Below are 13,216 nucleotides of genomic sequence, written 5' to 3' on the forward strand. Positions count from 1 at the left end.
CACTGTAGTCCCCTTCAACCTGACCCATTGGATGGTACTGGGACACATAAATATTCAGTCATAAGCATTTGTTTGATTTGCCCACAAAAAAGTACACCACAGAGAGCCAATGAAAGGATAGGCTGACTTTGTAACGTTTGTAATGTATAACTATTACTATTAGAGAAATTACTATTTCTGTAATTTCTTACCTTGTGCTCTTCCTTCATTTCCCACTTGAGAAAGCATTTCATAGAGGAAGAGTCCATGGTTGCTAACATGTTTCCTGTCTAACATTTACTTTCAAGTAGTGTTAAGGAAGAAAAGATAATTTATCCAGTGGTAGGTAAGAAAACTTAATAATGTGTACATGTCAATATATATGTATAAGCATAGTTTGTGACTGCAGGATGCTTTATTAATAATTAAGACAGTCTTCACTGTGCTGAGACAGAAAGCAGTAAATTTTTGAGTATGTATACATGCACTTTTAAAGCATTGGTAACTGGCTACTGAAATGTTTCATTACAAAGTATAATAAAATTAAAGGTTTTGTTTGCATAGAAAACCATATTTAAATATAAGGAATCTTTCATTAAGATACTTTTCACATCTCAACAAGAACATAAGGTACAAAAAATTTTTTTTGGTGAGTTACTATTTTTCCACTTATTTATGGCTTTGATAAAGGGCTGTTCCAATTTGACAGAACAGTATCTTCTGTCATGAGAGTGGTTAAACAGAGAGTTGTGTGATGGTGAAATCTGCATCCTGTGAGCTTTTCTTTCAGGCCTTTATTGGATGTAACAGTGGGGCAGTTGATGTGATTTAGTTGTAATTTGAGCCAGAATTTGGAGTACATGGCTGACCTCAAAACATCCCTTGAAACCTGTTTTTCTACTATCTTAACATCTGTTAGTGGCCTTCGCTGATGAATATGGGGAACCCCTTATTTACAGTGTTATTTAGATTTAGGAGAAAATTAAGAGTATTTTACTAGATTCTCAGTGTAAGATTGCTCTACTACCTGGCTTGTGATTTGTGTTGTTATGGGGGTGGGGGTTTCTGTTTGTTTTTTGGCATCTTTATGGTGGGTTGGTTGGGTTTTTGGGGGGGAGGGGGTGGCATATTTTTTTTTTGGATCGGTTTTTTTTTGTTTGGGGTTTCTTGGTTTGTTTTCCTTGTTTTGTTTTTTAGAAGGGTTCTTGATGGTGGAAGATAAAGTTAGTACAATATAAATGATGCTACCCTAACTCAAATCCTTTTCTGCATTTTTTTTTTTGGAGAGATTTTCTTCCATTTGGACAAATATGTATCTGTAGATATATCTTGTTGTTTGAGCTTTGCCAAAGAAAAATCGACATCTGAAAGGATTAACTTCCTCTTGCTAAAGCTAAAATACAGCTTATATTAATGTATTCACTGGTATTAAAAGCAGCAAAAACATTAAAGCCAAACACAACTTTCTAGTAAGGTTGTTTCCATGTCTCCCCCACCTCTCTTTTATGAGAGAAATTCAAGTCTGTTGGTTTGGCCACCACTGTAATTCCTTCATTTAAAGGCTGTTTTACATGCTGCAGTCCTGGTAGTTGTACCAGCCTTAGTTGCATTAACATTTTTCACTGTTTCTGAAGAGCTGCTAGACATGTCAACACTGTTAATTCTGAGATCTTTTGGTATCTCTTTGTTTCACAGATTTCCTCTGCAAATACTTTTTGGTAGATTGATATACAGCTAGTGCCTACCCAAGGACTGCCACTGCGAAGGGTAAAAAAGCCCAACCAAACAGAGACTCCCCATCTGTTGTAGTTGCAGGTTGAGAAAAGTTTTAACAAGTTGGCCATTCACTGATTTTAATCTATTGCAGTGGATTTATGAAAGAGGTGTATGAGGGAGTACTCTTTGAATTTATGGAGTGAAATCAAAGAGCCCTGATAGTCTACACTAGTGGATTTCCAAGGCATGTTGTGAAGGTTTTTCTCCCTCAGTGGTTTCAACAGCAAGGTTTTCAGTGGGAGTTACATGATTTTAAATAAAAATTTGAAATATGAACAGTAAGGGTAATTTTTATTCCTTACTTCAAAGATTGATGGTAAATGAATGACGAATACCTTTTATTAGTCTCAGATTTTCAATGGTCTGGTATACCAGGGTGTTTATATGCCTGAAAGAGCCAGTTCTTCAGGCTCCTGGTACTACTGCACTGGAAGGATTTGGCAGTTCCTGCTGCCATAGCAATGGAAGAAAATAAAGTTAAGAGAAGTGTGTAGATGAATATTAATTTATTGCAAGGTGAATTTAATGTATTTCAAGTACTTCAGATGTTTAGGTAGAGCATTCCAGCATGATCCATGTGCCATGATGCTGTCTGTTGTACCATGATTTGTTAATTTGTCTGCAGGAAATGCTGTTGTAAAATCTAGGGATGAATTATATTTTTACTCATGTATATGTTTGTGGTGGTAGCTGTAATCCTCTTGTACAGTTCTCTCTCAAGCAGAATTATTAATGTAATGGTAGATGTAGGAGGTCTTTTTTCTACTCTTGCAAATTTAATCACTGCTTTTGAATGCTAGTGCTATTTTTCTTTTCAAATCTAGAATGTTTGGACATGACCAAGGAATGAGAAACTTTACATATAGTAATAAGTGCCTTCTGAAGTTTCAGATAGCAGTAAAGTAAAAATCTAGTGTGACTAGGGAGGTGGAAGTAATTTTAGCATTCATGCAGTGATAAAGTTTGTTCAAAACTGTCTAAGTGCTATCAGCTGCTTTCTGTGACCTTTGAAATTAAGCTGTATCTGCAGAATATCTCAAATTAGGAGTTAAAACTCCTATATCACTTGTACAATTAATAAAGCAGTTTAATTTAATTTACATTTCTCCTTATAGTCTCTGGAAACTTAAGATTTAGAAATTTGCTCTGAAATTTTTTCACCAGCTGTATTTGGGATTTTCAATGAGGGCTTTGCTATTGTGCCAGCAACATAAATGGAAAATTTCAGTGTTGGGTCTTCAGTGTATTTTCAAGATCATATTTTGCTTTTTTTGGTAGATGTTGGGCACTACTGAAGTATTGAAAATTGAATAAGCTACAGAAGACAACATGTGCTAGACAGTATCATACTGTGTAATAAACAAGTGTCACCCTGCATAGCTGTAAACTGTTCACACTGTGGCCAAGTATCTTTGAGGCTATGTCATTTCACGTGATATGAACTGATAGAATGTTTAATGGAATACACTGTTTCTCCTTGTAGCTAAAATATAGATTTTTCCAATTTTGAAAGATGCTATGTTAGAGCAAGTAAAAATGTGTTCTTGGTTTTTTTGTTTGGTGTTTATTTCTGAGTTTTTTTGGGGGGTGGTTTTCTTGGTTTTGGATTGTTGGGCAGGGGGCAGTTTGGTTTGGGTGGGGGGTTTTTTTTGACATTCTCAAGCAAATTGAGACAAGTTACATGTATCTTTAAAAATATCTCTCTTTTAAAGTGTAATTTTTGGTAAATACTATGTCTTATTTTTTTCTCCACAGGGATCTTAAGAACAATCTTATTAGTACCATAGATCCAGGAGCTTTTCTGGGGCTTTCATCTTTGAAAAGACTGTAAGTAGTATATCTAGCTAGTCAGTTTAAACAAAACAAATTAAAAACTTCTCAGAGAGAGTAAGTATTGGCTTCTGGAAGTTCAGACAGCAAAGTTACTATTTATTTAAAGTTGAATATATATATATATGTGTGTGTGTGTGTATATGTGTATATGTATATATATGCTGTCTAATATATACACGTGTTGTGGAGTGAGGACTTTACAATTAAAATTGTAAAGCAAGTATGTTTTATTTCTATCTGGGATGCATGGGGGATGTTTCCACCATACATGTGTACCTGCTGAGGCAGGTGCCAGGTTTAACTACGCATTGATCCCACAAGCTCACACCTCCCTGCCTGCCCATTCCTGCCCATTCTCCACCTCTTTGCACTTCATACTATAATTAGTCTTCTCTGATGCCTTCTGGTGGTCCTGGGCAGGGGCCTTCTTGGTGAAGTAAGAGGTCTTCCTCAGGTGTTGCTTTCTGACCTCATTTCTGGGCAGGTGCAGTGGAGGTTTGGCTAACTCTCAGGTCAGTTTGTTCTGGCCAAAACCAGGAGCCTGCTTTTTTCTGGCTTCTTAAATAAAAGGTTCTGCTTTATTGGTTTTCTACAATACTTGAGTCTTGCAACTATAATCTTGTGTTCTGTTACAAGTTGTTTCTACCTAACAAGTTAACATTCCTGTAACATTCTTGTGTTCTGCTACAAATTGCTTCTTCTGCTTTTATAAATGTGCTAAGTAAACTATATATATTTCTGTTTCCCTCCACCAGCCTAAGTAGATTATGTGCTTCTAAAATTCTGAATTTTTGTAAACATACATGTGTTTTATATCACACACACGCATGTATAAAACAAAGTCTGCTTTCAACCTTATGACTGAAGAACATCCACTGCTTGTGGCTTGGCAGCCTCCCTTGTTCTGACAGTTGCTTGTATTATTCCTTTTTTTGTGCTTGAGTGGCTTGAAACCTCGCTGGGTGGACATTTTTTCAGAGCTTTGATTCCATCAAGTCTTGTTTTGTTGAATGTTAAGCTCATGATTTTTATTTTCCAAAGGTCACAGTGGAACATAGAGTTGCTATTAATACTACGCTGAAGTTACAGCACTATTTATGCTGCTTTTTGTAAGGTTTTGCCAACATTCCCATTAACATATTTTTGGGACATTTATGCTTTGCCTGTAAAAGTTCTGTACCAGATCAAACTTGAAAAACAAAAACTCAGCATTATTTTTTTTTTCTTTTTTTAAACACTCTTCAGATTTTTGTTATATTGTTACACCTTTTGAATATTAGTGATTTTTTGGTACTTCCTCCCCTGTCCTGTTTCTTAAATTTTTAGAGTATATATGTTAATTTGTAACTGATCAGATGATCTGGCTCACTTAAACAAAAGTGTGTTGGTAATTGCACTTCTGAAAACCTTAAAAGTAAAACTGAAGAGCCAGTTCTAGATCATTATTACTTGCAAGCTTAATTTTTATTACTTGAAGAATTTTTGATAATTTGATTCAAGACCTATACCGAAAAATATATAACTTTTAAGTATTTATTGAAGCATAATTATAGAAATGGTTTTATTTATCTATAATAAATGCACTATTATGGGTCTCTGACATGTTAAAAATTAAGTTACGTACTCTGTTTATATATATATATATATATTTATACATAAATATATATAAATACTACACAAATATGAAAATTTGCTAGGTAGGGATGTAAGCCAAGCATGTTTAAGGGAATTTATTGGTAAGTCTAGGCTTGTTGAATTGTATATGGACAAACTATAATTAGTTAAGAGATGGATTAAGGAGTCTGTGTGCATGTGTAGACGCCCAAGAAAACCCACAAGCAGTACCTTGTGGGTTTTCTTGAGAAAGACCAAATATGCATATGGTGCAATCTGTTACTCATGAATTTTTGTTCAAGTGCTTCTATTAGTAGACTGTATGTCATTTGGAAATAAACCAGCTTGTTCCAATTTTTCCTTTTTTCTATTTATAGAGACTTAACTAACAACCGAATAGGCTGCCTGAATGCAGATATATTTAGAGGACTTGTAAACCTTATTAGATTGTAAGTATAATTTGTCTTACATAAATACACTTAAGTTTTAGCCTTGTGTAAGTTAACCTTCTTTGTTTCAAGGGGAGAAGTTTATTTAAGTGTGCTCTTGAAAGACAGCCAGTGCCTATGGTTGTGGTTTGTGACTCAGTAGCAAGGTTAAAAACAAGTGCTGGGGCCAACCCAAACCTCGCTATTCAGTGATCTGTTGGCCTTGCAGCCCTTTTCAAGTTTCTTAGAATGTGTAGCTGGGATGGAGACTAGGAGACTGTACAAAATATTTCCTTTAAAAAAATATTTCAGCCTTGTAGACTCTTTCAGTATCCATGCCTTATACAGTGGCATTGCTGTCAGTCTGTTTTGCTGGCAGTCTTGCATGTTTTGAAGTCCTTCATTTACTTTAAGAGGATAACGTATAAGATTATGAAATATTTCTTTGCCCTGGTTGTTAGTTTGTTACATACAGTGCTTACACTTTTATATATAGAAAGTTGTATGGATAATATTTTAAAAAAGCATTCTGATAGATTGAACATGCTTCTTAGAGCATGTTAATAGGAAGACAGCAGTTCACTGTGAACACAAAATTAATTTTACACTTCTTGAAATCTGTGCTCAACATCTGCCAGTTTATGCTTTAAATAAAAGTAAAGTCTCTGCATTTACTTTTTTTCCAATCTTGAAATTCTTCACCTTAACCAAGAATATTAGAGAACAGTTTATTTGGAGATTTTTACTAGGCTATTGAGACCTGATTTTTATTCTTAGAGTCTTGTGAACTAATTACAGTGTCGTAATAGTACCTTGTAACTTTTAAACATAGAGTTATATTGAAGAGAAGTTTTTTTATTTCACATGTCATTTGTCTAAGGATGAGTTGAAATCATGAACATACTTTTATTTCTCAGGAATCTTTCTGGAAATCTCTTTTCTACACTTACACAGGGAACATTTGATCATCTTGGTTCACTAAAGTCTCTGTAAGTACTTCTGCATCTAGTCCTACATTATTCTGAAAAAAACAAAGCCATTTTCTCATCTGGGCTTCTAAAGGTTTTGTTCTATATGTATCATTTATTAATTTATAGTAAATAAATAGCATTTTACACCTTTATGGTGAAAGAACCAAATACTTCTAAGCAAGATCTTAGTCCTTGAACAGTATTGTTTTGTTACACATAGCAGTGAGTAAATATCAGCCTCATGTTCCTTTGCTCTCTCTTGGTTTCATGAGTTGTAATCTTGTGTAGGAAAGAAGGTAAAGGAAAAAATAGTGCTGATGACTAGCTTATGCTTTTCCCTGGTAGTCATGACAGTTGGTTCCCTGTTCTGAAACTTAATCAAAAGTTTTGGTTTCTCAGTTTGACACTGAGTTAATTTCTTGTTTATATTTATAAAGGAGAATGTTTCTTTCCCTCCCTTCAGCTCTTTAATTGTTCCTAAGGTGTTGTTCCTAATATTTTAGTTGCCTGCATAAATGTTGCTATCCAGCTACACCACAGAAATGACAAGAGAACCTGGATATAACTCATTATTATTAAAATAATGGCTGATCTGGAGGAATTCATGTGAACAAACACCAAAGAAGTTTTAAGGGAATGTTGATTTAGTGTTTGTAGTGTTCTGCCTGTGATGTGTTATCCTCTAGACAAAAAGAGAAAGAAAATGTTGTCACTAGAGGTAAAAGCCAGTGTAGACATAACCATATGTTTTGCTACATGTTTATCTGTTTCTAAACAGATAAAATAATAATTTCTGAACAGATTAATTAATTAATCCCTTATTTTAGCTGACTTCAGCTAGCATCTATAGGGGATTTAGTATGTCTTTTTACTAGAAAGTACTGAATTATATGGAGAAGACTGAGTCAATTAAAAGCCTTATGATTCTCATATAAAGCAGAATGAAATTGTATGAATAGTGCTTCTGAAAAGAGAAATAGTTGAGGAGCTGTTTTTATTTCAGTTGATTTTACTGCTAAAGCATTTGGTCACTACATTGAAGCAATGAAGTATCTTCTTAGGTTATGACAGTGCACATTCAAGCAATTCTTTCTTATTTTGCACTTGAAGCAGCATGAACACTTTCCATGAAAGAATTTACTAGTATTATTTTCATGTACTGGTATTAGATATTCCTCATATTTATGGAGAGTATTCCTTTTCTGAGGCAGTATGTCCTTTTGTTCTCAGAGTACTTGCAGAGGATTAGAGTAATTTCCAGTAGGTAAAAGTAGGCAAATCCACTGTAGTCTAGACTTTGCTTGTTGTCTTCCTGGTGACAATGAGAGGCATGGCACAACTGTTAAAGTTAAGCTTTCAGACCTCAGAATTCTGCTGTTTGTCACTGTAAATGCCTGTGTTTTGTTGCAGAGAATTTCAAACTGATTATCTTCTTTGTGATTGCAACATATTGTGGATGCATCAGTGGTTAAAGGAAAGAAACATAACTGTACGTGAGACTAAATGTGCCTATCCCAAGTCACTTCAGTCACAGGCAGTGACTGGTGTTAAACAGGAGCTTCTCACCTGTGGTAAGCACTCCAGGCAACTGGTATTTGTTTTCTAATGCATTCCATGTTCTGCTAATATTATTGAGCTGACTTTTTTGCTTTATTTCATTTCCCTAAAATTCAGCAGTTAAATGACAGTGGTAATAACAAATCCTTTTCAAAGGCTGATCTTGAGTTGTGATTCATTATTGCTTGCTTTTGGAAATAAATAATAAGTAAATTGATGATGGTGGATGTTAATTTGTAGAAACAAAGGATAAAACACTCTCTCGATAAACTCTTCTTTCCTGCTTATCTGTGTTTTTCAGAGATCTTTACGTAAACATCCCGAGAGGAATCAGAAACTGATAATTTCTTTCCTAGGTCTATGTGATTTCAGATATGTCAATTATTCTAACCCCAAATTTCTGAAGTTAAAAGAATCTTAATTTTATGGGCTGCTTTCCTGCGTGGTGATTCTATTCTTGATTAGCTTTTTTTTTTTGTGACAAAACCATGACCAATTGCATAACTTCTTTTTTTATATTGGAATATTCCAACTGTAAAAATAAAAACTCGTATGTTACTGTGATTTTGAAGTCCAAGTGAAAAACTGGGAAGAACTAAAATGCATAATGACGTTTTTCCTTCAAATGTGTATTTTCAATATGGGCTAGCAAAAGAGCCTTGAAATATATTACATTAAAGGTATACACATTTTGAAAAAGAATATGATGATAATTTGTATTTTGCAACATCCAATGCAATGAATGTATTTTTATATGCCTCTCATCAGATGCAACTTTATATTGACATACACTAAATGAGTATCAATTATTTATATCTTTCTCCTCTTTTGAACATTAGGTCTCTAACAGATGCTTGCTGTTAATTTTGGTTTTATGTCTTGAATTCTAGAACCACCGCTTGAATTACCATCTTTCTATATGACTCCATCTCATCGTCAGGTGGTCTTTGAAGGAGACAGTCTACCCTTCCAATGTATGGCTTCATATATTGATCAAGACATGCAAGTCTTGTGGTATCAGGACGGGAAGATAGTGGAAACTGATGAGTCCCAGGGTATTTTTGTTGAAAAAAACATGATTCATAACTGCTCATTGATTGCAAGGTGAATCCATAGTGAGAAAATTTATTTCCTGCTTTTTGCATTCTGCTCTGATGTAGTGACTATTACCATAACCAGTAAGGCCCTCTCATACTGTCACTGAATGAACATGTTCACAGAAACATCCCTAGTAGGGAAGTAATCTTCACACATCTCCTATTAACAATAAAGTTGGAGAAGGGAGGTCTAGAGATTTGGTAGGTCAAACCTGCATGCTTAAAATAGGATTAGGTAGAGGAAGTTGCAGTTGAGTTTTAATTTTCTGCAAGTTTCACCCAATGCATTAATTTAAAATATGTTTGTGGTAGGATACGTTTGCTTTCATGGAATGTTAAAATTATGAAAATGTGGGAAACATTTAAGGCATTTAACTGAATTGCTCATGGATTCTTTACTCTTCCTTTTGAGCACACCACAGTTGTTAATATTGTTCTCCAGCAGAGATCTATAAGTGTAATTTATTCTGCCTGCAGCAGATTGTTGACCTATTCAGCATCTACTGAGTGGTTATAGATCCTGTAACTGTATTAGTAAATTAGAGCGTCAGTGTTTATAGCAAATTATGCTTTTGGGAGTTTATTTTAGTTTGGCCTTTCTAAACAACTAAAAACTTTGTCTTGAATAGCAATGATAACACTTAAGGAATTTGGACTTCTCCTTTCTTCTCTATGAAGTCTGAGGACTTTTTACTATGGCTGTTCTTTTTGTTTCCTACCTTGACAAAACTAAAAGCCCAAAGAATAGTAAATACTTCTCTGTTAATTACAGTACTTTGAGATGTAAATAGCTCTGGTTTTCTGAGATCACTCATGGCTGTATGTAGTTTGATTTTTCTTCCATTGTCTTTCTGTACTTGATTCATCTTTTGGTAAAAGCTTATATAAATGTTATTGCAAGACTGTTTTGATTTATTCTTTTATTTTATATTTCCAGTGCACTGACAATCTCAAACATTCAGGCTGGCTCCACGGGGAACTGGGGTTGTCATGTACAAACCCGACGTGGGAATAACACAAGGACAGTAGACATTGTGGTGTTAGAAAGTTCTGCACAGTACTGCCCTCCAGAGAGGGTTGTGAACAATAAAGGGGATTTCAGGTTAGTAACCTCAGGTTTTTTTTCAGAGTAATAAAAATGTCCCTTTAATTTCTCTTCTAAGATCTTATGCATTAGAGGCACCTGTGTGGATGTTTGCTTGTAAATGGTGTGTAATAGATTTTTATCTGTTTTGAATTACTGTGTGTTGACAGACGTGCCAGAAATTATACTATGAAATGTTAAGCTCTGAGCCTGGTAACACGTCCTTGAAAGATACTGAAACTAACCCATGATACTTGAAATACATAAATGAAATTATTTAAATAGTTTAAGTTCTGTAGATTACCAATAAGATTGAGTTAGACGACATACTGACAGGGGGATTTCTGCCAGGTTATCATTCTCTCTTTAAAAGCCTTCTGCTCCTATATGACAAAATATGCAACTACTTTAGAAATATGCAACATAGTTTGGCTCCTTTCCCCCCCCCCCATGAATATTGGAGTAAACAATAAGAATGGTGCTGCTTTCTTTTAATGATTGTTGGGACTGTAGTGGTAGCTGTGATATTCCATTGTGTTGAATGTTGCAGAGTATTTTATCTTTTTTTTCTTACCTCTTCACCTGTTTTCCCTTTTCTGATCTTTCTGCTGCTGGTCACTCTAACAGCACGTTACTCCTGGAGGTGCCAGCTGTATAGGTTCTCTATATGTAAGGTAATTCCCTTTATGACTACTCTGTGTTTTACCTCCCTGCAGTACTTCCTACTGAGAATTAGTGTCTGCAATAGCATTGTGTTCACTATGGTGCATAGGATTTCTTAATGTTGTATAAACTGCTTTTACCCACCCATTTCACTTTTCTTATCCTGCTTGGCTGTGTTGATCTTCTGCTTGGTCTTTTGTTTACAGTTGGAAACTTTTCCTTTCCCTCTGTGCATTAGAGTTTAAGTCATGCTCTTTGTATATAGCTGATCTAAGACCATGTATTTTTTATATTAAGACATGGAAAGTAAGTTCAACAGGGATATAGCTTTTGGGGGGAGGGAAAAACAAGCTTTCAACTGAAGAAGACCTCCAGTTGTAGCAAAAATTCACTTAAAGTCCTGTCTGAGAGCATTATTTCCAAGCTGATCTCTTTTATGTTCATCACTTGGACAATTTGAGAAAGGTTGAGTAACAGGAACTATTAGTAAGGGAATTAGTGTTAAGATCACTGGCTGCACAGAGGCAATTTAGAATTACTGAAGAAGTTCACTTCCACATTGTAAGGAATTATTTATATAAGTAACTTTGTGCATGTTCTCTTTTTACACTGTGGTGGTTTCAACTGCAGAGATAAGCATTACATTAGAAAAGGAGAACTTCTTCCTGCATTAGATAAAAGGCGAAGAAAGTCAAAAAGACACAGGTTGTATTCATCAAAGAACACATCTATTTAAATCACTTATGCATTTTTTTTATGATACAGGTGTGAATTGTTCTTCTTTGATTTGCCATTAGAGGTGAAAACAGATGGTAAAGGCTTATTTCAAAGTGTTTCCCATTAAATTAACCTATGCTGTTCAGTGACTGTTCAGTGTAATAGGATTTACCCCCTCTGGAATTCAGTAGAAAGAAATAAGCTTTCAGGAAATGTTGAGCTTATCAAAAAGTTCACTATGTCTGGGTTTACTATAAAAGACTTCTTCTTGTAGCTAGGGTAGAGTAATAATAAAGAGTAATTTTTCACCTTTGAGAGCATATGGAAATAAGGCTTTGACTAGTGAGAAAATGGTTCTGAGCAGATGGCTGTAAATGATCCTAGGTGTATTTGATTTTATAGGTTTTTTTTAGTTGGAACTGGTTAGTCATTTTAGCTTGGATGGTGTTTCAAAACTGGCACCTAGATTTTTATCCCTGCAGAGATGGGATAGCAAAGAGCAGCAAAGGAGGGTGTTTGTCTTCAGTGTCTTTGGCTCAGTATTAGTTCAGCATAGTTTGCAAAGGTTTGGCAAAAACTTCATCCTGGAATATGTTTTCTTTAACTTAAATATTCTAAGTCTTACTCAGATAAACTCCCTGAGTATTTTACAATCAATGATTAAATTGAAAATACATTTTGCATGTTTAAATACTTCCACTTCAGTAAATCCTTTAAGTGTTGCTCTTAGCATAATTTTATGCTGGTAGTTGATTCTTTTTTAAATATAAGAATTACATTTTTGAAAAGTGTTACTCATTGGGCGTAATGTATTTTAAAACTGTAATTATTGTGCTGAATTTAGAGGTTTACTAAGATGCAATAAAAAGAGACTGGACTATCTGTAAACTAATGAAATTATGATATAAAAACTCATTGTAACTTTGTAACTGAAAGTTACTGTTCATTTAAAGAAATGAGTGCTTTCAAAACAGAAATAATATGAATGAAGGAAAGGATTCTTTTATAATGTCATGGTCTGCCTTTTTTTTCCTCCTGAAATGAAATTAAAGTGCTTAAAAGTAAATGAACCATCTTTTCCCCCACAGCTGTCTACACTCATGTATATGTGATAAATTTTGAGCACCTAATTATACAGAGTAATGAAATAAGAGTGTTAATACGGCCCAGATTTGCACTTCTGCTAGCAGTTGGGTGAACTGTGAAAGATACTCAAGCTTAGACTCACAAGAAATTAAGAATACAAACTTACATAGCCTTTGTTTGCATGGTAAGAATTGCATGACACCTTTTGAGCTCTGCTGGAAGGATGTCCTCCTTTCTTTGATGGAAACTGGAAACTCTTTAGCTCATGTCATACAGGTATTAGGAAGAAACAGTTCATGACTGAGAATAGTACAGCTTAACATTCATTTAGCATAACTAGGGAATAAGGGAAATGTAGTTAAAGCCAAAATCAGTTATCAGTTCCCCTCTCCATTCACCACTGGGCTGCAA

General features: G+C 34.8%; 1 protein-coding gene across 1 annotated transcript in view; it reads left to right on the forward strand.

Annotated features, from left to right (window-relative positions):
• Window positions 1-13,216, forward strand: part of ADGRA3 (adhesion G protein-coupled receptor A3) — a 55,069-nt gene that overhangs the window by 19,011 nt on the left and 22,842 nt on the right. The window contains exons 3-8 of the mRNA XM_030238931.2: window positions 3,511-3,582; window positions 5,580-5,651; window positions 6,548-6,619; window positions 8,012-8,172; window positions 9,049-9,262; window positions 10,193-10,357. Coding sequence (XP_030094791.1) covers window positions 3,511-3,582; window positions 5,580-5,651; window positions 6,548-6,619; window positions 8,012-8,172; window positions 9,049-9,262; window positions 10,193-10,357 — 756 coding nt within the window. The remainder of the gene's footprint in view (window positions 1-3,510; window positions 3,583-5,579; window positions 5,652-6,547; window positions 6,620-8,011; window positions 8,173-9,048; window positions 9,263-10,192; window positions 10,358-13,216) is intronic.

This window comes from Serinus canaria, chromosome 4 (genome assembly GCF_022539315.1).
Source record: "Serinus canaria isolate serCan28SL12 chromosome 4, serCan2020, whole genome shotgun sequence".
NCBI classification, from domain to species: Eukaryota; Metazoa; Chordata; class Aves; order Passeriformes; family Fringillidae; genus Serinus; species Serinus canaria.